Source organism: Bemisia tabaci, chromosome 9 (genome assembly GCF_918797505.1).
Source record: "Bemisia tabaci chromosome 9, PGI_BMITA_v3".
Classification (NCBI taxonomy): domain Eukaryota; kingdom Metazoa; phylum Arthropoda; class Insecta; order Hemiptera; family Aleyrodidae; genus Bemisia; species Bemisia tabaci.
In genome coordinates this window covers 29,643,774-29,667,642 of record NC_092801.1, presented here as the reverse complement: position 1 = coordinate 29,667,642, position 23,869 = coordinate 29,643,774, and the positions used below count along the sequence as shown (strand labels likewise).

The 23,869-nt window shown below is 36.5% G+C and overlaps 1 protein-coding gene across 1 annotated transcript in view; it reads left to right on the top strand.

Annotated features, from left to right (window-relative positions):
* LOC109030416 (fatty acid synthase) overlaps positions 1-23,869 on the top strand; it is a 57,804-nt gene that overhangs the window by 12,257 nt on the left and 21,678 nt on the right. Inside the window, exons 8-25 of the mRNA XM_072303945.1 lie at positions 298-398; positions 1,850-2,078; positions 3,020-3,250; positions 4,118-4,307; positions 5,149-5,378; positions 6,328-6,632; positions 7,850-7,988; positions 8,920-9,045; positions 9,810-9,918; positions 11,179-11,499; positions 11,930-12,094; positions 14,338-14,504; positions 15,104-15,280; positions 15,807-16,061; positions 17,273-17,460; positions 22,084-22,330; positions 22,711-22,890; positions 23,602-23,781. Coding sequence (XP_072160046.1) covers positions 298-398; positions 1,850-2,078; positions 3,020-3,250; positions 4,118-4,307; positions 5,149-5,378; positions 6,328-6,632; positions 7,850-7,988; positions 8,920-9,045; positions 9,810-9,918; positions 11,179-11,499; positions 11,930-12,094; positions 14,338-14,504; positions 15,104-15,280; positions 15,807-16,061; positions 17,273-17,460; positions 22,084-22,330; positions 22,711-22,890; positions 23,602-23,781 — 3,540 coding nt within the window. The remainder of the gene's footprint in view (positions 1-297; positions 399-1,849; positions 2,079-3,019; positions 3,251-4,117; positions 4,308-5,148; positions 5,379-6,327; positions 6,633-7,849; positions 7,989-8,919; positions 9,046-9,809; positions 9,919-11,178; positions 11,500-11,929; positions 12,095-14,337; positions 14,505-15,103; positions 15,281-15,806; positions 16,062-17,272; positions 17,461-22,083; positions 22,331-22,710; positions 22,891-23,601; positions 23,782-23,869) is intronic.

Here is a 23,869-nt window from a genome sequence, read left to right as displayed (position 1 = left end):
ACTATCTCGTTTGTTGTAATTTATGAACAGTGTGCTGGATTGAAATTATGATTTTCCGTCATAAGTAGACTCTCTCATAATCCTAGAGAAAGGTAGCTAAGTAGATAGTCGATTTTAGCCAAGTAGATGGTGCGTGATGAATAATTGATGTCAAAGACTGTGTATCTGAATTTAAATTACAAGCTATTTACTTTCGATGAGTGAATGAAAAGCCTAGCTTTTTGAGAAAAATAAATAATTAAATTCTAAGATTACGTCAAAAAGTAAGTTTTTATTATCTATTTGACATGCTTATAGGTTGTTACCGAAGCGACTGAGTTGAATGGCGGATTGATTGGCGTGAATTCCATTGGTCTCACTGGACATTTTGGTCATCTCCTGTTAAAAGCGAATCCTAAGTAAGTAGCATACTATTACGTACAGGAAGTACATTTTATCAAAGGTTGGAGTGAGAATCATGATGTGGGGAATCAACGGTTAATTTCATCTCTGACATAATGACGCCGTGCGTGAGAAGTATTATGTTTATTACATCAAAGCAATGATTACTATTTCAGCGCATATGAAGAAACTGTACAGAGAAGTAATTGCCAAAAATACATAAACAATAATAAACTTATAGGCGTCAGTTTAATGTAATTCGAGTCAAAATTTCTTTAGACACTAGTGGTTTCAGATTCGGGTAACTGGGGTATTGACAAAAAATTGGAGAGATAATTTTGTGGAAAATTGAACTATGTATTTTTGAAAACTTAAAAAAAAAGGACCAACAAGAAAGGACATTTACTAGAAAAATTCAAGAAAGTTCAAAGAGGTCACAATAAGAGATTTCCTTTAACTCCGAAATAATTTGTTGATAGTATAGTCCGGTGCTAGGTCATTTTTCCTAATTTTTTTTTTCCTACATCAGGTTTTCCTATTAATTTTTTCCTACTCGTTTTTTGTCCTATGTAAGTCCTACGAGTGAGATGTCCCACTGGCTTTTTTCCTAAGGGTGTTTGTCCTAATAATTCAATGATAATTGAAACGTAAACATGAGTAGAGTGGCGGGAAATTTTTCAGAAAGAGTAAAGTTTTCTCAGCGAGCCGAATATAAGTGCGTGAACAGGAGACATTACAAGCTGAGCCTTCTATACCCTCAATATAAGGAGGAGGATGAAGCTCCACTACTTACGGGCATGTGGCCACAATTTTAACTTATGAGGTACCTATGTTGTTTTTTTACTTTCTCGATCCCTAGTTTTAAAATTGAATTTCGGACAAATGCCCCTAGGAAAAAAGCCAGTAGGACATCTCACTCGTAGGAGTAACTGTGATGGAACAAAAAACGAGTAGGAAAAAAGTATTAGGAAAAATTGCAGTAGGAAAAAATGTTTTAGGAAAAATGACTTGCCACCGTATAGTCCTCTTAATTTCCAAACCGAAACGCCCATCATTCCCATTTTTGATGGATCAATTTTTGACAGATTTCACAAATTATTTATCATTATTTTTTCAAATTATTGAAAAATATCCGTTCTCCTAATTAATTAAAAATCTTATCACTGTTTGAGCAACATCTTTGATTGAACAGAACTTAATATACCTTTTTTAACCAATTAGAGGGCTCCATATCGTCAAGGACAACTCCTAGTGTGTCAACACAGAAAGGCATTCGCTAACAGTCTCCTACATTATGACAATACTCCCATTTTTAAAAGTCTCTGTACAGACGTTAATAGCCTGGGACGCTGAATGTCTTAAAATATACTAAGTAACTAACGAACTATTAAATTACTTTATAACTTCTCTTGTTTGCTATCTCCCAAAAATTGTCATTGAATAACAAGGAAGTTCACACTGTTCGCAGGAAATCCTCGACTATGCAGATCAACGAATCGCTGCCTCAAATAATTTTGCTAAGTTCTCGAACTGAGTCAGGGATAGAGGACGTCATGAAAAGAGTCAGAAGTATCAAGGTAACGCCCGAATTTGCCAGTCTAGTGAATGGCGTATTCGGACAGGAGGTACAGAGCCACAATTACAGAGGTTATGCAATTGTTCCGACCGACAGCACCAACGTCACAATCAAATCCCAGGTAAATTACCAAAAAATTACCAAAAATCGGTCTGATATACAAAATAAAGTGCAGAATGTTATTCATTGATTCTGCATGACATTTAAAGAGCATCGTAAAATGTTAATCTGATTTAAACAAGGAGATAGAGGTTGATTTTCAAGATTTTTTGAAACAGTATTACAGTTGAAACAGTTAATTTTATTCCAGTACATGCGCAGACTAACATTACCAGTATTTCAATACTGGAAATTGTATTTGGCTATACTAAACATAGTATTGGCTTTTCCGAATCTGATCTCATTGACCCTTGTGTTTCACGAATCGATCCTTATCTGAAAAATTGAAAGAGATCGTATTTGATACATCAAACAGTCGCTCTATCACTGCGATTGTATCGCATCGATTGGTTCATTGTGTAAGCATAGCTTCAAAAGTCCATCGGGTGAATTTGTGGTAATGGATTTTGGTAATTATTTTTGATTCTTATGATCACTACGTGTCAATGAAACGTGAAATTGTTAGGAATTCCCTCTTTTTCAGCTTTTTTTACTTAAATACTAAAAGTTTGTTTTGAGGTTTTTTTTTTTTTTTTTTTTTTTTTTTTATCAAGAGAATTTATTTATTCGATAGATAACAAGAGATTATACATACATAGTTATCATATGCATATAGTTATATACATGCATAGTTGACACATAGTTACATCCATAGTTAAGTTGTTTTGAGGTTTTGTTCTGCTGTTTTGAACCAATCGATACATTGAACTAGTATCTTATACATATGGTCCATAACAGGCAATAGTTGATATGTGTGCATTTTTTCTGAAAAATCAATCCTTATGTGAAAAATTATAATATCGATCATTGGCCGATTTTCATGAATTTTTTCCACGAACAACCTAAATCACTCTAGCCCAAAGACACTGCTAGCCTAATAATCCCGCTGATGATCATTTTCAGAGGATAGATGATAGCAAGCGACCAATCTGGTGGGTGTTTTCGGGTATGGGTTCCCAATGGAGCGCTATGGGTGCTCACCTCATGCATATCCCAATCTTCCGTGACGTCATCGATAGGTGCGACAAAGTTCTTGCACCGCGTGGCGTAGACATCAAACATATCTTAACGTCCTCGGATAAGGATATATTCAATAATATTCTACATGCATTTGTTGGCATTACTGCAACTCAGGTAAGCCTTAAAAAGTTCATACTCAAACACGTTTCTTTGGAAATGCATGTCATTCTTTAAGTGCGAAAAACTCTTATACTAGATTATATTTGTACGTATAGAAACAAGGACATTGCGTTATCCCATATTTTGCTTATTCATATTGATGAATGAAGTGGAAATAAAAGAGGATGAACTTAAAAATATCCAATATTTCAAAAAGTTTCAAAGCTTCTAAAGCATAATTGCTCAGCTAGTAAGTAGTAAAATAGGAATTAATCACCAACAAATTCAATTAAACGTTTTTTAAGTAAAAAAAAGAATAACATAAACTACACGATTAACATCACTAGTCAACCGATGAGGATGAAAAATTACGCGAAACAATCAGTCGAAAGTGATTCAGGATTTATTTCAGAAGTCTACATTTTTATGAAAGACGACACTTTTACTCATTCACCCTTATTCCCCCCACTCTTTCGTTAACTCCTAGCTAACAAATTTCTTTGATATTAAACTATTTTTACTTCTCAAATCTACTGCTTAATTCTTCAAGCTATTTATCTTAAACTCTCCATCAACCAAAACCAAAAAGTTAAAGAACCATGAAGATAAGTATATTTTGCCATGGTTTGCTTTGTTGGTTAATACTACATGTTTTTATCAATTCATAAAAAGTGAAGTCAGAAAAGAACTTTAAGTAAACTCTAATAAGAAGTATTAAAAAGGAATCAATACATAAACTCCACCTGGATTGACATATTCAAAACATTCCGCTGAAATATTTTATCCTTAAACGAGCAAATTCTAGAAAAAAATTAGAATAATTTTTTTTTTTAAAAAAAATGAGGATTTTAACTTTTCCATGTCGTGATATATTGGTTTTAGCTAGGATTGGTTGAAATATTAAGAGCCTTGAATATGGAGCCTGAGGGAATAGTAGGCCATTCTGTAGGCGAACTAGGATGCGCTTATGCAGACAATTGTCTCACTCTCGAACAAACCATTTTATCCTCGTATGCTCGTGGTAAAGCCTCACTGGAATCAACTCTTATCGAAGGAATGATGGCTGCTGTTGGTACGTTATAATAGAAAAAATTCTAATCGTTTAGTAAAAAATCACAGAAAATTACACGAACAAAACATTTATGCATTGCTCGAACAGCGTTGATAAAAAATGACGGAGTGTGTGGATGAATCTTTTTCTAAATATGTAGTTCTGAACAATGTAGTTCCATTTTAATACAAGTTATTCAACAGGGCCGGATTAAGGGGGTGGCCACATGGGCTGCAGCCCATGGCGGCAAAATGTAGGGGGCGGCAAATTTTGCAATCTTTTTGAATGTACGTATCAAAAAAAGAGAGAAAAAATCGGATTCAGAAAATAAATTACAAACGAGAGGAGGCGCGCGACAAAATCTCTCATTTCCTGAAAGTAAAAGTAAAGTAATTTCTAATTTTGTCGTCTTTCGGTGATACAAGAGACAACACTTTTAATTAGTCGAGTTAAGAGAGAAACCAAACACGCAATTTGACCTGGCACGGAGCGGAGCGGCGCGGCGGTCGGCATGAAACGTATAGCGCCTACAAGACTGCATGAATACTTCACGCATTGCGCCAACACGGTGCGGTTGGCGCGGCGGCAGAAGGTAAAATTACTAACCACATTTATGTTTGTTCTTTCATAATTTGTTCGTTCGTTTTTTTTAAGTGAAAGGCCTTGTCGAAACAGAGATGGTTTTACGGAACTGAAATTTTGTCAGTGTTGACAGGGCTTTCACAAAAAATGTTCGTTTCACAACCAAATGAGATACGTGGTCTGGTAGTCTCATCGTTGATATATTTTATAAATACCTTTCTTACTCTTTTTTTCTCGCCGTAAGTAAATAATTGACTTTTAAAATGTTTTCCCCCTGCAGGGCTGAGTTACAGTAAAATTGTAAGCCAGCTGCCAGAAACCATTGACGTTGCCTGTCGAAATTCGGACGAGAGTTGTACAATATCCGGACCTGCAGCAGACGTTGAAAAGTTCGTCGCCGATCTAACGTCAAAGGGCGTTTTTGCGAGGACTGTAAATGCTGCAAACATTGCGTATCACTCCCGATACATCCAACCTGCTGCACCAACTTTACTCAAATACCTGAGAGAGGTGAGCAAATCAGTCAGCGTTACTGGAATCGGCCTGAAAAATATAGCTGAAAGATCACTATCTACTTGTTTATTTGCGGAAGAGTAGCTTGCTTGGTTTTAATGTAATTTTTTATTACCACTTTGAATCTCATATTGTAGGAGCGAGGATAAAATGGATTAAATTTTGCAACAAGGAACCACTCTTTCTGGCCCATTTTAGAAACAACATACATGCCATTTGTTTCCCTATACAGGTATGTGCTTTTATGGGAGAGCCAGAGATAGTGGTTCCTTATTGCAAAATGTAATCCAAATTATCTGAATCACACTAAATATGAAAGTTGCACGGGTAATTGTGTTATTATTCTCTTTTACTGCACTAGATTTTTGCTGGTTCTCAGTGACTTGAACGCTACCTCAAAAAAGTAAACCAAGAAGAAGGATAAAGTTTAGCAACAAGAATCATTCAGCAATTAAGCCCCCCTAGCCTCTTCTCACGTATCATTGAAGTGATACAAACCTGTAAACTTGCACTATTAGATTTCTGATGATACATTGGTTCATATTTTTCACCTGACACATCACTCCGGACTTGTATCCAGCAATGATCACTACAAACAAAGATTCATTTTATTTTAATGAAAAAATATGCCATTAGAAAGTTTATAGTCCTAGATTATAAGAAGTTTACTTCATTTTTTAAAAACTTTTAGAAAATAGGGAAAATTACTTCCAAAATCACTTCCATACTTGATTTCCTTTTAATTCATAAAAAATCTTCTAGTTTATACTTTTAACTTTTAGTCTAGACTTTCAATTCACTTTCACAAACTAAGATACGATAAAAATTCAAAGCAGTTTTCAAGTGACTATTCCTCATCACTACTTGTCAAGTAAGTATCTATCAAATATAACTATATATTTCTTCATTTTAGAATTTTGATGACGGAATTTTGATTCTTCCTCAGGTCATTCCAGAAAAAACAGCTAGGTCAGCGAAATGGATCAGTAGCTCAGTTCCACAGGAGAATTGGGATTCAGATCTAGCTATCTACAGCTCTGCCGAATACCACACCAACAACCTGCTGAGTCCTGTCCTCTTCGAAGAATCCATCAAATTCATACCATCGGACGCAGTGATAATCGAAGTCGCACCACACGGCTTGCTCCAGGCCATTCTCAAACGAGCTATGCCAAATAAATGTACTAATATTCCACTCGCCCATAGATCTAGCCCAGACGGTGTCAAATTTCTCCTAGAGGCCATTGGACAGTAAGTTATCCCAGTACCCACCGGTGATTTTGTAGCAGTTGCATGGTGTGAATTGCGATGTATCGATTGTTATGCCATTTAAACCTATGGTAAAGAATCGATTATTAAGGTGTTCGTTGTGAACACCCTGCTTATCGATACTTTTCCATAGGTTTAAATGGCATAACAATCGATACATCGCAATTCACGCCACGCCACTGTCTTGTAGTAATGAGTGTATATGCGTGAGTTAGAAATAGTACTTTATTACTGCAAAATGAAGTCCGTATGTCTGCCACGGGTGTAAAATGTGTACTCGCTGAAATGAAGGCGTTTTACGTGGAAAAGATGAGCAAATACTGCAGATTTAGGAATGGTTTCCTTGGAGTTAGCGCCTCTTCCACACCAGGAGAGAATAGGTAACTCTTCGCGTACCAGTGCTGTAAATTGCATTCGCTGCTAAATTAAGGTGTTTCATACTGCCTTGCATGATCTTACCTACGTCATTCTATGCGCACTTACGGCTTTCTCATATATCTCGTCTTGATACAATTAAGATGAATTCTGGTGTTTTAAAAATAATTTCATTAAGAAACGCCCTCTATAGTCTATTCTGCCGTGATAGCGAAGAGAGCATTAAAAAATGAAGTTTTGAGGAAATGGGCTCAGAGGCATCTGACCGGAAAATTTTATTTAAAGAAGTCTTCGTTCTTTCACAAATTATCACTAATTGTCCAAAAGACTCTTAGAAATCGTTTGGATGATTAAGAATCGACTGGTTTTATTTCAATTACATAAAAAGGGTATTGTTCATTTTCATGCTAAGCTATTGGTAGGCAAGACAGCCGTAAGTGATATCTACTGCATGCATTCGTGGTTGCGTTTTGGACACACAAACATAGTTTCAGGTTAGAAATTGGCAGAAGAGGGCAGCACTTTACTTGAAAGCACTGTTTTCATTGGCTCTCTGGAGGAATATTGTCACTTACCGTTGTCTTGCCTAAAACTACGTCATTTATTGCGCACTTACGGCTTTCTCATATCTCGTTTTAATGAAAATAAGATAAATATTGCTGTTTTAGCTATTTCAATGATTGCATCTAAAAGAGATTAGACGAATTTTGAAGGAAACTCGATTTCGAAAATTTGACCCTTAATGCTCTCCCCGCTATAAATTCGGTATTATCCCTTCTTCCTATGGACGGAGGCCGGTCACTTATTATTATTTTTTTTTATAGGTTATATCTGCTTGGATACGAGCCAAACGTATCTGCTCTGTATCCGCCGGTGCAATACCCCGTACCATGTGATACACCCAGCCTTCAACCGTTTACAACGTGGGACCATACGGAGACGTACTGCCTTCCAAATTACGTGGTAAAGAGCTCATCTGATAACGATTTTAACAATTGATTACTTAAATAAATATATTGAAAAAAATATATTTTACGAGATCAAAAGTGGCCGTACTTACAAGTATTTTTTAATGGAAAGGACTTTCACTCAGAGACGAGGCGTGAATGATCGATTATCGATTTTTCCCCATTTACAACTGTGGTGAAGAATCGATTATTATAAGGTGTTCGTTGCGAACATCCTGTCGTCACCTTCCGGCCAAAGTATCACAAGCGTCATGTTACGTTTAAACATTTTCGCCGCCATTTTATTTTTTTACAAAGAAATTGTTGGTTGAGTGCGTTTGAAAATTTCACTGAATTTGGTCGGCAGCCCAAAGAAAATTCAATGAAATTTTCGGACAGCATCGTTGAACAATTTCTCTGTAAAGAAATAAAATGGCGGCGAAAATTTTTGAGCGTCGCATGGCACTTGTGATACTTTGGGCGGAAGGTGACGCTGTTTATCGATCCTTTTACATAGGTTTACATGGCAGATCAATCGATCTATCGCAAAGCACTCCAAGCCACGCCACTGCTTTCATCAAGTATATATAGCTACATAACGGGCGTTCATACAAGGCACAGCCAGCCGAGTAAACTTTTGATAAAAAGGAAACCTCACAAAAGTTAAGATGATCACATCAAACACAACTTTAGTCGCTTTTTTCTCAGTTTTAATTTGAGAACTTTATCAAGAAAGATTTTGACGGAATCTTTTCCAACATTTTAAGTTCTTGGCTTGTTTGGTCTACGCTATTTGATTGTGCTCTGGAAAATTTTGGAAAAAACCTAAAATGCATTAGCCTCTTTTGATATGTATAAAAGGCAGGTAATAAAAACTGCAACCAATCAGTGTCAGGAATAATTAACTTTATTTTTATTCATGTCATTCTCTCTAATTATACTTACAGAAAGACAAATATGACCCGAGTTCCTTAGCAGTATCAGAGAAGTCTTTCACATTAAAAGAAATTAAGTGCATATTGAAGTCGTACAAGCAGAAAGATTTGCCTATTTCTCTCATTCCCTTTTTCATGGTAAGTTGGTTTAGATTAGAACAATTTCTTCCTTTTTAAGATGCACGTCAGAATATGCTGAAAATAACTGCGCGTAGATCATATTGATTAAAATCACTCAACTTGTATACGCAATTTTTTGTCATATTCATGAGCATGAATTTCTTAGGCCTCTCTTTAATATTGAGAACCATAACTCTCAAATTTAAAATTATGTATCGGCTGTTTTTCAGTGACTGAAGAGTGATTTAGAATGAAACAAAGTCACAAACCCATGCAATTTTTTTTTAAAAATGAAATTGCATCTATTTGGCTTCAAGTTGAGGCCATTTAGACCAAAATGGGAAGATGATGCAAGGCTGCAAGAAAAATTAAAGGATTTCGATCAGTTTTCTGCCATGATTAGAATGACTCTGAAATTGAATGGTAGTTTTTTCACGTGAATGGTGAAAAATTACTATTTAAAAAGGCGAATTAGAAAATTCTACGTTTCAAAAATGTCCATTCAGAGGGAATATAAACCACAGTTGATTATCTCATTGTCAGTAGTCCGTATACTTCAAGAAGTATGGATTTGATCGTTGTGAATCGATTAAAAAACCAAAATGTGAACCGATCGACACGATTCGATCGATAACCGTGAATCGATCCACAAATTCGAAAATTGATTGAATTTTTCTCGATCGAATCGCGACAAGCGGTTTACGTTCAAGTTGTTCGATTGATTCTTGTCACTTAAATCCATTAACTCCATCCACTCTGTGACATGCTACTTTCCTTTTCAGATTGAAGTGTGGAAAACTTTTGGAGATGTAATGGAAGTGGAATTCAAACAGCTTCCAGTCATGTTTGAAAATATTCAGATATATTCAGAGCTGGACTTATCGGCGGAAGGTAATATATTTTAAATTATCTCATAAGAGCTAATAATAAACACTAGAAAAATATTTGAAATAACAAGAATCACAATAAAACATAAAACTAAAAAAGGGTCAAACATTATAAAAACAAAATGGAAACACTTAAATTACTTGGCGTTACAATTTTTATTATGTATCATTTCAAAACTACAATATGTCCAAAACAAAGAACGCATTTTCCGAAACGAAAAAGCTGCAATTGAGAGGTAATATACTGAAAATGAAGTTGTTGAGTGCACGACATCTATGACACTCCAACCATATCAACACCGTGCCGGTCCAGATAATCTGAAGATGATCCGCCTCTTTCTGGTGTAAGAGCGTAACTGGGCTTCTACATGAGCCTCAAAAGCCATGTAGATTTTGTGTAAAAGAAGGCTCACGTGGAAATTTGGCTACGTTTTTACATCGCAAAGGGGCAACGCATTATTGCGACTCTAATTTTGAAATTCATAATTTGCGAGAAATGGTGAAGTAAATAGAAATTTGGAGAGACTGATGTAAAAATGTGCATTAAAGTTTATTCCCGATATTTTTATACTGGCAATGGCTCGCCTATAATAGGGAACTAGACTAAATCATCGATAGAATTTGAGAACAATAGCAGGATCGAAGTGGAAAATCACAAACAAATGAATTAATTGAGTGAAAAATGGTCACTCTTTTGCACACCAAATAATTTTAAATACGGCTGACTCATCGCAATGAGTCACGATGCAGGCTAGTTATTAAAATTAATAGATAAAGCTATAGACAAAGAAGACAGAAGGAAAATTGAGCGATTCTGTTGGTTGAAACGTGTGGTTGCAACGGACAAAGGTGGTAATAAAAGAGAAACTAACTAGCGGTGACCTCAGAGAAACTCTGCAGTTGTTCCATCAATTTTCCTCTTTGTCTATGACAACCACAGATTTCAACCGATGTGATTACACCATTTTCTCTTTGACTTCTGTGTCCATTGTATCGTCCATCAGGTTCAATAATCATCAGCCCAATGGAGATGAACCGATGTCTGAAACTCAACTATGGCTTTATTGAAATCGATGTAAGTGAGTAACCATTTTTTACTTAAATGAGAGAGCTGAGGTCAAGAAATTGGCACTTTGAAGAAAATTTTGGGAAACTCAGAGCTCGGAGAGTTGGGGAATTCACCGGACTTGGTATTGTATCTTAGACCAGTTAAAATTTATCCATCAGTTATTTTCTCCTGACTGGACATTATTTTTTTTTGTAGGTCTTGGTCAAGTAAGGATTCAATTAATGCGCGGTAGTGGTGAATTCATCGTACTGCAAGCACCCAGAGACGACACTGAAAGCGATTTTGTTATTGAAGAACAAAAACCTGCCGAAGAGAATCAAGAAATTGTGCTAATGGCGGGAAAAATTAAAATTTGGGAATCACCAAAAAGTGAACAAGACGTCAAAGAATCACCAAGCCACAAGATTAAACGTGCCGTGAACGGTGAAAAATCGGACAAATGCTTCTCTGATAGCCTAGAAATGGTTGATGAACTTTCAAAAAGGGGAGTAATCGACTGGCAAGTGTCCTCTAAAGGTAAATTTCCCACCTTAAAACAGCATAATTGAACTCTAACACATTACCGTACCGGCATCATACCTTACATGTTACATGATACCACTATTCGACCACGCGGGATGTTGCTTTGCCTACACTAAAAATTGAAGGCAAACTGATATGGCACTCAAGTAAACTCTTTCTGCTTGGTGAAAAGCTCTCATACTAGTGTGCCCTGAGTGATCCTGCCATTTCATGATAATGCCACTACTCGGCAACCTGGGAGATTGTGTTGCTTATGCTTAAACATATATTCAGATGATAATAATGAGTATCAGTTACATTCAATCATTAAATGTTTGGAAAGTGACTTAAGGCTCAGTGCCTGATTTAAGGTACACTTCTCCTTCTACCTGGAATTGAAAACTTGTTTTCGCTGATTGTTTGTTTTTCTTTTTCATTCGAACAGGAGCCACGGGAATAATTGAAGTTAATTCCGACTTGGTAATTTACCTAGACACAATTATGAAATTGAATACAATTTGGAACGCGCACGTCAATGGCAAAGCGGCAAAACCAGTTTCCATCCAGTACATGTACCTGAATTATGAGCAAGTGGCAAACTTGAAGGAAGGTAAAATTTTAGTGCAGCTCAAACGGTATATTTTCTCTCGAACACTGGAACAATGTCTCCTCTAATTTTCGTAAATACCTCTTTTGTCTGTACAAGGCGAATAAGTTATCACCCAAGTAGGAGGATATCATCGGAGTTCACCTATTTATCAACGAGTTCCGGAATTCAACGGAGTCATGCCATTTCCAAACATCACAGATGTATTCCCTGTATATAGAATTTAAGTATTTAAAACACTGTTTTAAAAACAGGAGTTAGTAGACCCACTATTAGGGCCGTACTTACAGTTGTTCAAAATAATAGTTCCTAGCTCCGACAACTGTCCTCGTAGTTGGGATCAATTCGACGGTTGAAAGTTTAATGAAAGTCTTCTAAAAAGATTAGCCGAAAGGGTCGTCCACGGCACCCGGACCGTAGGCAATCGTGACCGGTCACGAGTAGCGCGATGGAAGCTAATTAAAGAGAGAGACGGACATTTACTTTATTGAAATTTTGAAGAATTCATCCGCGGCACTCGGACCGCAGGCAATCGTGTCCGGACACGAGTAACGCGAATGGATTTTTAGACCGAATAGAAATGTTTATGGGCAGAAGGCCGGAATTTGACATGAAGTTATTATTAATGAAAATGATAGAGAGAAGAAGGTGAATTTAGAATACATACTCAATTAGTCGAATTAAGAAACGTAACTGTTTAAGAAGGAAGGTTACAGCGCACGAACAAGGTACACTTTATTACAGGTATGGACAAATGGAATTTTAGCAAGTCGTCAAAACGCGTAGATGTGACAGCATCGAGAGTACGACTGCGAAAACCTGCGCGGCAAGTGGACGGTACGACTTCATACGTCACTCGATCGCCCATTTTCTCAACGATGCCACTTCGGCACCCCGTTTGTCCATACCTGCAGTAGAGGGTACCTTGGCGCAAGAGAGAACATGTGCGGGAAGAATATACATGCCCAAAGACGCTACCATAGGGTGGTAGGTGAAGCGTAATTTAAATACGGCACACGGGCCAACCGGTCAAACTGGATTTGAAAAGGAATTGCGCGGACGCGTAGTTTGAGTTGAGAAAGGTTGTGAGGGAAGGCGCCGGTGAGTATTATAATTTAGGATTTATGGAGAGAAATAATCAAAGATGTAGACAAAATAATAAAGAAAAGAATTTAAATATCTAAAGGAAAGCCGGAGGGGCGAATAAACAGCCCGCAGCGCGATCGGGCGGGCCGCGGCGGAACTAGGCGCGCGGCGCGACAAGAGATGCGGGCGGCTTGCCTAGCTGATGGAATGAAGGCTAAATATTGGTGACGCTAGCGGCGCCAACAACGGTAGTATTGCCCTAATACGTACATTGGTTGCAATGTTTCAAAATTTATCTTTTTGGGGATCACAAAATATTTTCAAGCGAATATTTCAGAAAATATTTATGAAATGGCACAGAATAACTACGCAAGCCGTCTTGCCTTAACTTTGGTCATTCATCCCGGAAAAATCTATGATGTACCAGTAAATATCCAACTTCGTAGTATTATAGTTCTTTTCATCTGAAGGATGAGCCAAACACCCCTATAGCATATAATGAAGTGCTAAGGAAGAACGCCGTATGAGAATTCGAGAGCTGCCAAATTCCTTCCGATTAAATGATCATTTTTTAGGAGAGTTATGCATATTTTCTCTTGAAATTTTTAGATACTGTAGATCAAATTGTGAACAAAACCCTGTAAAAAATTGGGAGAAATTAAAAAGTTTCCCTGGAGTTTCGTATTGCATTGAAGTAAATTTGGCACCTGAAGGTTCATACGGCGTTATTCCTTAGCACGGCAGTATAGCTCTTACGGCTCTTGCCTCTTTTTCAGAGTGATCCCCTTTAAATTTTTGGGAGCCCAAAAGGTCGTTTTGCTTCGACCAAGGAGCTCTCACAAACTTTCAAGTTTCTATCTCAACGTGTTCAAAAGTTACAGTGAAAATACCTAGTGCTGGTGGTGTGGTACTGTTGGATTATCCTATGCATGTGGAAGGGAAACAGTGGCTCTCCGTTTGTTAAAAACAAAACAGAAAACATAAATTAGGGATGTGGGTAATTGCAGTTGATTTTACTTATCCCCAAGTAATATTTTGGAGGAACTCTATACATAAGTGCGAGATGTGTCACTGATAGTTCAGAATCTCAGCGCTGTTGCACCTAATATTGTGCCAGTAGTATACTATCTGATAAATAATTTTTACCATTATTTTACCAGACTCAACAGTTGATTTATGTTTGGACAAGAGCGTTGGTTGCTTTAATAGCGCAGGAATCACGATAAACGGCTTTAAAACTGAACCGCTACCTGAAAAATCCGAAAAATTGGGAAACGCATTCGCAGAACGTCTTAACTTCGTACCGTATGGTAAAACAACGTTCAAGGTATGAGCCAGATTTTGTGTACCCTCCAAGTAAATTGGATAGAAATAATGAAGACATGTCGCAAAAAGCACATATTACAATTTTGATTAATGACACAAATATTTTAATTTTAATAGTTTCAGTTTTACTTCAATCGGTGCATCAGAACAACTTTAAACAGTTCTATAGCACACAGATATACATATGACTTCAAAATTACCATGTTTAATTGATTCAAGTCGAATATACTTTCAACAACAAAATTTAAATTATTTGCAATATCTTCATTTCTCTCATTCGTATGGTGTGATTTTTATTCACCCCGAAAAATAAAATGAAAGTACAAAGGCTTAAAAATAATAATACGAATTTTTCCGTCATTTGTTTCCGCATAAATCCTAATTCGGACTGAAAACATAGAATGAAAGCATGAAGGCTTTAATAATTATCGGATTTTATCGTCATTTTCCTTTAAACATGACTTAAGGATAAATGTTTTTATTTTTCTTTGAGGCTAATGAAGCACTGGCTCATGCGCTTTTTCTAAACATTCAATTTTTTACCGATTGAGCCCAAAAATGTGTTAAAATCATGATCTGTCTGATTATGGTCCCCTGCAGGATTTACGAGACTTTACACGTGCTAGTCTTCAAATTATTGCTGAAAGTTCATGTCACCGTCCGAATGGCTTGAAAAGATCCATCGAACTGAAAGTTTTTGAGGAAAATGGCAACACAACCTCGCGATCACTCGCTGCTGTTTTCACAAATTTTCTGCGAACTAGTGATGATTTAAATGTAAGTATTTTTCGTGCTGTTAAATCAAGTCACTCTTTAGATGAATATGGTTCTCTCAAAAAATAAAATGGTTTCAATGGAGACATTGCACTATTGATATCAAGTAAAAAGTGCTGAACTACGGTCAGTATCGTAAAATATGCCCATTCAATAAGATGAGTTTTGAAGTTAGAATGTCATATTTTGCTACAGATCTCGTATAAAGAGTTAATGCAGAATGGATATAATTTAACGTTATGACAACGTTTTATGTGACGTTATAATTTTATAAAATAATGTTTTTTTCATGGGAAATTAAAGCTTATTATATACTTCGATGGCTTATTACATTCACGTCGAGAATACTATGTCCTTATAGCCATACTCTCCTTATCATACATGATATATTCCTTGTTATATGTATTATATTATTCAACTTTCCTGAGTGTTGAAGAATTGTAACGGATTTGATGAAAAAATTTTTAATGAATGGATGCTAGAGCTAAGGCGTATTTTTTCCCTGACCAACTTCTTTATGTGTTTCTAGGTGGAATTTGTGCCCTATCTTTCGTGTGCCAAAAACAGTTCTTCCTTTGGCACCAGTCTTTTGTGCATTTCAGATCTAAAAACTATGTCACGAATACCAATGGAGGAAAGCTGTGATAACGTTCACGTGATTGTAGCGGTCCCAGTCAAGATTCAGATGAAAGATATTTTTGATTCTGCTTCGAAGTGTGAACAAAACTATGCCGTGATATACGAGCAAGCGTTCGGTCCTCTCCGATACGTACTTTTGAAAAAGGTTAGTGAGAAATTTAAACATGCCCAAGGTAACCCGAAAGAACACGCAATAAATCCCGGTATAGTAATCATGTTAATGTAGAGCCTTTTAAAACTTGTATTAAAGAAAATTTAATTCGAACAGAGCCCTAGGCACGGTCAAAAATAAGGTATGTCAAGGTAGGTTCTTGCTCTATATTTTCCCCTTCAAAACGTAAAGTTACACGAGGGACAGAAAAAAAATATTGGAAATTTTTATTTAACTTATATTTTAAGCGAAAAATCAGCAATTATTTCCGTCCGTTGTTTCGAACTTCCTGCTTGCCACGAAAACCAAAAAACTACCGGAGTCAGATTGAAATCTCAACTCAATTCAGTGAGCATATTTCATAATTTCTTCTACATGCTGAATTTATTGTTAACAAGCTTGAGAGTACGATGTCTCGAGGGAGAAAATGGAGCTTTTGCATGGAATGGTGTGGAAGAAGTTTTTATTGAACTATCCGGAGTAAATTATAAGTAAAATTTTCCGGGAAGTTTACAGAGAAAAAAAGAACCTATATGTTTTTCAAGAAAAGCGTAATTTCTTCCAAAAATTTGGCAACGTGTATAAATGTAGTTCTACGCACAGAGAGTGACATCACATTAAACATCTTACGCAATAAGGTCGTTGAAGAAGAAACAGTTTCAAATGAGAATCTGCTTGTACCCACCATAATTCACAAGCATTCAGCGTGCCGCGGCGTAAATTAAACCGCCTTCAATGAACTGAATAGGCACACCGCGCGCCTGGAAGGTCGAATAGTGGTATCGCCCCCGATAGCACAAATCATAAGATTTGTTTATTTAAAACCGTGTAGTATTTTGGGTGCTTTTTGGAAGGTAAATAATTATTTAACTCGGATGAATCAACATTACTATCAATCTTAAAACTTTGTGTAAAATACGGCACTGCGCTCAATCAATATTGAGAGTAGAAACTTCCATAATATGGATATGGATTGAAGTTTCCAATGCCTTTGGGAAGATTACAAGAAACGACGATATCCACTCATCAACACCATACCGTGGGTAACATTATGTCACGCCTCTTTTATTAAATTTTTTTAGGTGTGCATTAATTTGATAATCAATACAGTCAGGTCTGATGCAGTATTACAGAAGTTGGTTTGAATTTTTCTTCGTCGTAGAGAAAATATTAATTTTCAAAAGGTCTTTTTGTCTTGTTTTTAGAAAATCTTCGGTCAGAAACTAAAAGTCCGTCACGTGTCAAACAGAGTGATATCTTCTTCGTATGATTTGGGACTTGAAAGGAACTTTGAGGATGAATGTTCGGTTTTGGTCTTCACAAAGTCACAGTCCGGAAATCCTGCCATCTTAATGCGGAACATTTTAAAAAAGGCCGGAAAGAGGAAATTGAAGTATGTACCGATTGTTTTACGTTATTGTTGTTGCTTTATTAAAACCACGCATCGAAGTATTATGTTTGATGAGATTTTCTAATTTTGATACAAGCGTTTGTTGCTTTGTTGATAACCTGGTCGATCAGTTTTCGTAAGTGCACTATGATGATAAAACTTAAAACCAAATACATTATCTCTAATTGTAGGAAAAATCTGAACAGTTCTTGGTTATTTTTGGTTACCACTGAGAAGCGAAAGTATACATAAAAAAGGTTGGTAGAATTTACCATTCTTTTACGCTGAATTTCACAAAGCGTCAATTTTGAGTCAATTCTGCCAGAAGAAAGGCAAACGTTAGGTTATAGGGCATTAGCATAGCAAATTCGGGCGTCACTTCGATACTTTTGACTCTTTTCATGACGTCCTCTATCCCTGACTCAGTTCGAGAACTTAGCAAAATTATTTGAGGCAGCGATTCGTTGATCTCCATTGTCGAGGATTTCCTGCGAACAGTGTAAGACTTCCTTGTTATTCAATGATAATTTCTGGGAGATAGCAAACACGAGAACTGATATCGTGGTTTAATATATCATAACGTAGGGGACTGTTAGCGAATGCCTTTGTGCGTTGAGGTTATGGTTATAGGACATTTCGTCAACGATTTTTTGTCCGCGCACCTGTTTCTTCCAGTAATTTACGTCCACGCGTTTTTTCGGCACGGGAGTTTCGGTCCACGTGCCCGTTGAGACCCAAAGTTAATTGGCCCACATGTAAATACAAACAACAATTGCTCACGACGTTTTTGGATGAAAATGTAAAATGTCTTCGCAGAATGAGGGTTTGCTTGTTTTTTTGTTTTGTCTGTTTGGTCCAACGGAGAATAATCTATAGTTAAGAGTTTTGGTAAAAATGGGGGAGCGTCAATTTCATGAGACAAAATTCACTAAAACTCTCTACACCTCCTAGGGGTAACAGGACTTAATTATCTTTCAAGATTTTCCCACCTCGTTATACCTGAACCGGAAAAACCTCTATATTTGCCTCAGCTAAAGTCTCTTAGATTTTTCCAGTGTACGATAAGTATGTTGATTTATTTTGTGAGGGAAGGTCTGTACTTTTAAAGAATGCCTGTTTCTCTTAATACGTTCAATAACACTGTGCAACACCTCTGTTGTAAAATAGTTGCTTCAGGCGCCGCCGCCGCACGGCGGGCGGGCGGCCAGCGTGAAGCGCGCATTGGCGCCTACAAACCTAAGTGGATACTTCAAGCATTGTGCAATGCGTGAAGTATCCACTTAGGTTTGTAGGCGCTAGTGAGCCTCACGCTCTGGCAGCATGCCGCTCCGCTCTGTTAGGCTACTCGCATAGTCAGCGTTTTTTAACTCATGATTTTGAAATTTTTGCACACTCTGCATTGATTATTCTCATTTAAATTGATGGGGAAAATATATGTATCAATTTATCAAAGGAGAATAAACATATAATGTGTGTTTTTTGAATATTGGTGGTTTCGTGTCACATTTAATAATTTCCAGAGCACTTTAATTTTTTTCATTTACATTTTGTGCTTTTATTGTACTGCAGCGAGGTGCACGCGCAACCAAATGCTCAAAATTTGATGTCTTTGACTCTAAAAGATCGATGTACAAATGGGTTAAAACTAAAGATTGCGTGCTTCTTGGTTTTTCCCCCTCTTTTATTCACTTTTGCAGTCTCTGTCGGCACAACTGCGGCTTATTGAGATTAATGTCGCTCGGAAAAGGTTTTACAATTATTTGTCACGTTTTAAAAATATAAATGTTTTCAAAATGAAGTAATAATTTCGTAAAGAAAAAATTAAAAAAATAAAAAAGTACCTGTACATATATAAGCTGTATATTGTACATAGAATATTTTAAGGATAGAAATAAAACCAAATATTCACCAATGACAATTTAAAAAGATGATTCAAAAGGAGAAAGTAATAACATTTCATTTAGAAAATGAGCAACCATAACAATACCTCCTTCTCTCTCAATTTCTCATTTCCATATTGTCAATATAATTTTACATACCGACTAAAATATAACGCTTAAACCAAGTCACCATTGCTTATTTTACGTGTGGGCGTAAACTACTGGACAAAAGCAGGTGCGCGGACAAAAAATCGTTGACAAAATGTCCTGAAATCCAAACGTTACTATACAGTGGTACAGGTAACCATTCCTCTGGTAGAATTGACTTTAAGATTAGTATAATTCACCATTCCTTCACGCTGCACTATGGTCCACAGACCCTATTTAACGGAACTTTAGTCAAATTTTGAGGGTGGAAAAAATTAAAGTTTGGCACTACAGTTTTATCATACATACTCTCATGGATCGTCACCTAAGTTTTCATCGACTAATAATGATTTATAAGATTGTGACGGACCCTAACAACAGAGCGCGCGGTAGGTCTTCATTAGCTGATTGTGAGCTGCATTCGGTGGTGCGTTACAGGGTGTTTATTTTACCGAGTTACGCCTCATCTATGTAAATTTTTGGGCAACGTGGATCCACCTGATAGCAAGTGACTTCCTTTTCACCCCGTTTCATTAATTTTGAACCGAAATTTGTATGCTTTTGAACGCTCCAAACATACGCCAAAAAATGCTAGAAATCAGTGAAATTCGTAATTTTTAGGAAGCTCTAACTTTTTTTTAATTCTAGTTAATGCTTTGCGGATTGAAAAATCTTGTTCAACATATCCTTGACTTTAAAATGATGCCAATTTAAATTGCGCCTTTTTGCGCCTAACGGTCGAAATTAATTTTTTTCGGAGTGCACCTCCGTACATCAAAATGTGGAATATTCCATGCATTTTTGGCGTTTTTGCGACTGTTAAATTTTTTCTAGGTACAAAATAAAAGTATTCCGATGTATTTTGATCTACTGAGTCCGAAAATGACCTTTGTTTTTTCTTATCACCTCTCACTTTTCCGAAAAAGCAACTTTTTCCCGGGAAAATGAGCAATTTTGACGTATTTTTGTCATAATTGCAATTCATGTTGATAAATTATACTGGACCCGTGATAAAGAGATTCTGTCATGTATATTAAGCTGCTAAATCCGAATATGACATAGGTTTTGGTTAATCACCCTCCAGTTCTCCGATAATGCCGATTTTTCCGCGCCTTTTGGGTAAAACCTTTCCCGGACTCTAAGTGTGTTAAAAATACGGTTTAAAATTGATTTCCATGTTTCATACATCGATTCTTATGTATTTTGACTTGCTAAACCCGAATATGACCTTAGATTTTTCCTATCACCCCTCATTATCCCGGAAAATTCAATTTTCCTCGGAAAACGAGCTTTTTTGGTATTTTTCCGACGATTTTCCGTATTCTGAGGAAAACGGGGGTCTGTAAGAGGCAATTTGAGGTCGAACTCCGGTTAAATGTTTCTTAAGACGTCATAGAAGACCTAAAGAGGAACTTGGAAAATCGCTACAGCTCCATAGAATAGGAAAATTGGCGCAAAAATACCGAAAAAGCTCGTTCTCCGAGGAAAATTGAATTTTCCGGGATAATGAGGGGTGATAGGAAAAATCTAAGGTCATATTTGGGTTTAGCAAGTCAAAATACATAAGAATCGATATATCAAACATCGAAATCAATTTAAACCGTATTTTTAGCACAAGAGTCCGGGAAAGGTTTTACTCAAAAGGCGCGGAAAAATCGGCATCATCGGAGAACTGGAGGGTGATAAACCAAAACCTATGTCATATTCGGATTTAGCAGCTTAATATACATGACAGAATCGCTTTACCACGGGTCCGGTATAATTTATCAACATGAATTGCAATTATGACAAAAATACGTCAAAATTGCTCATTTTCCCGGGAAAAAGTCGCTTTTTCGGAAAAAAGAGAGGTGATAAGAAAAAACGAAGGTCATTTTCGGACTCAGTAGATCAAAATACATCGAACTAGTACTATTTAGTACCTGAAAAAAATTTTACCTACATGTTGCAGAGGTCAACAGTCGCAAAAACACCAAAAATGTCCATTTTTCCGGGTAAAATCGGCTTTACCGGAAATTTTAAGGGTGATGGACCAAAACGGAGGTCATATTCGGATTTACCGCCTAAAAATAAATGAGAATAGTCTGATCTCGACAGAGAGACACTTTTGTTATTATTTTTATACATGTCTAAATAGGGTGGAAAAAATCTTCAGTCTTAAAAGCGCCAGAAATCACATTTAAGGTTAAGTTTCTCGGTCAGGATGTTAATATTTTGTTAAACTAAGATGTAAAATGAAATCAGCGACCCAAAAAACATAAGATCCAACACCTTTTATAACGGTGCAGTGCATTTTCGAATAAAGTTCCGTTAAATCCAGTCTGTGGACCATAGTGCGCTGTGTGAAATATAGCGTGAAGGAATGGTAAATTCTATCAATCTTTTTTTTCAGCGTAATATTTTGAAATTTATGCAATCATAATTTACACTTGTAAGTGGATGGACACTATTTCTCAGATCTGCTTTTAAAATGGACTCGTGCTCTTTGGACTTTACTTGAGGAGGTCACTCAGAGCGCAATTAAAATTTTTGGTTTGGAAAAAAGTAAGTACCAATTAACAATAATTTTTCCATGTTTTTTATTTTTAATAATGCTCAGATTTTTCTTCCTACTGGACGACGACGCACCATCATTCTCTCTCACCGAAAAGGTCTATCAGGAACAGTTGGATAGAGATGTAGCTGTAAATGTACTGAAAAGCGGAAGATGGGGCAGTTTTCTTGGAACTCCGCTTCAGAAACCAGCCCAAAAAGACGTGGCACAAATCTTGTCCAATGTCGGCCACGTGTCAAAGGAAGTTGACATTCGATATGTCGGCTTAAACCCCGGTAGTTATAGACCGAAGGTATTCATTAAGGTCATTTTCTTAGCTAATTACGCTCTAAAATGTTTTTTAAGCCCTTCCAGTCGATAAAAGATACCCTTAAATGGTGTAATGAAAGACGATAGACTCCATGCACATTGTTTGATTTTTTATTTCTTTGATTTAAAGTAGAGTCAATGGACCACTAGATAAAATACGAATTCAAGTATTCTGAAACAGGTCTTCGAACTAAAATTTCACGTAAAACACGATTCTCGCAACGCAAATCACTAACATCAAGACCGAACTAAGATGTGAATATTCCAGTTTACGTTGGTAACGGAAATTTTTTATTCCCCGCACAAAAAGAGAAACGCTTGAATTAAATCGCGCACTACAAAGGAGTTTCTTTTCTATCATAGGAGGCGCCAGCCGTTTTGGATTATTCTGGGGTCACTTCAACAGGATGCCATGTGATTGGCATTGCCCAAAAATATGAAGGTTTCAAAAGCAAAATGTCTCTAGATCCTGTCTTCCAGTGGGCCGTTCCAGACTCTCTCCCATTAGACGAGGCAGCTGCCCTTCCATCTGCGTATTTAATGGTTTGTCCTAATTTTTTTAGAAAATTATTCCAGTTAATTTGTGACTAAAATTGTTAAATGTTTGTATGAATTAACAAAAACAATTTTGCGATTAAAGCGGGGATGCAGGATTGCAGACAAATATTTGAAGTGATAAAAACTCGATCTTACTACTTGCATTGTTCTCAGATAGATCTAAACATTGAATTCGTTGCTGAATTACGATTAAAATGTTTCAAGATTGTAATTTGTTATCTTTCATATTTTAAATAGTGCTCAGCCATAGGAAAAAATTATCACTGAAAAAAAAGAATCTTAAATTTGCCGCCAAGAAGTATTTTTTCTTAAATCAAGAATTTGGTTTCTCAATAGAAACTACTTTTTTCGCTTAACCCAAGCATTATTTTACTTGTATCAATAAAAATGCAGCTTAAATCAAGATACAACGAATTCTTGGCGGCAAATGCAAGAATAATCAGGCTTGAGCCAAGCACCTTTTTTTCAGTGTATTTTTTTAACATTATGCAAAACTATATTTATCTTTAAAAAAATATTACCGGTAAATTTTTTAATTATAGTAAAGACTATTTTAGCATTTGTGTGAAAATAGCTTATCTTGTAATTTCGGCGAGTCAAACCATGCCAACTTAACTGAATCTTCAGAACTTTACCGAAACTACCAGTATAGTATTTAAGAATTCAACTAAATTATTTCCTTTCCTGCTCTTTCAGGCGCATGCAATCCTGGATCAGATTCTCATAGTTCCAACAAAAAAGACGGCTCTTATCATGAATGGTCAAACACCCGTTGGCATGGCTTGCATATCCCTTTGTTTGGCAATGGATTACAACATTTACACCACCGTCCCCAACGAGGCAGCCCTGAAAACTGTATCCAGGACGTTTCCTCAGGTTTGTACTCCCTAGAAAATGTTGATTCTCATTTAAATATCAACATATTTGGTGCACGTCATGTGAAATGTTGCGTTTTTTTAAAAAA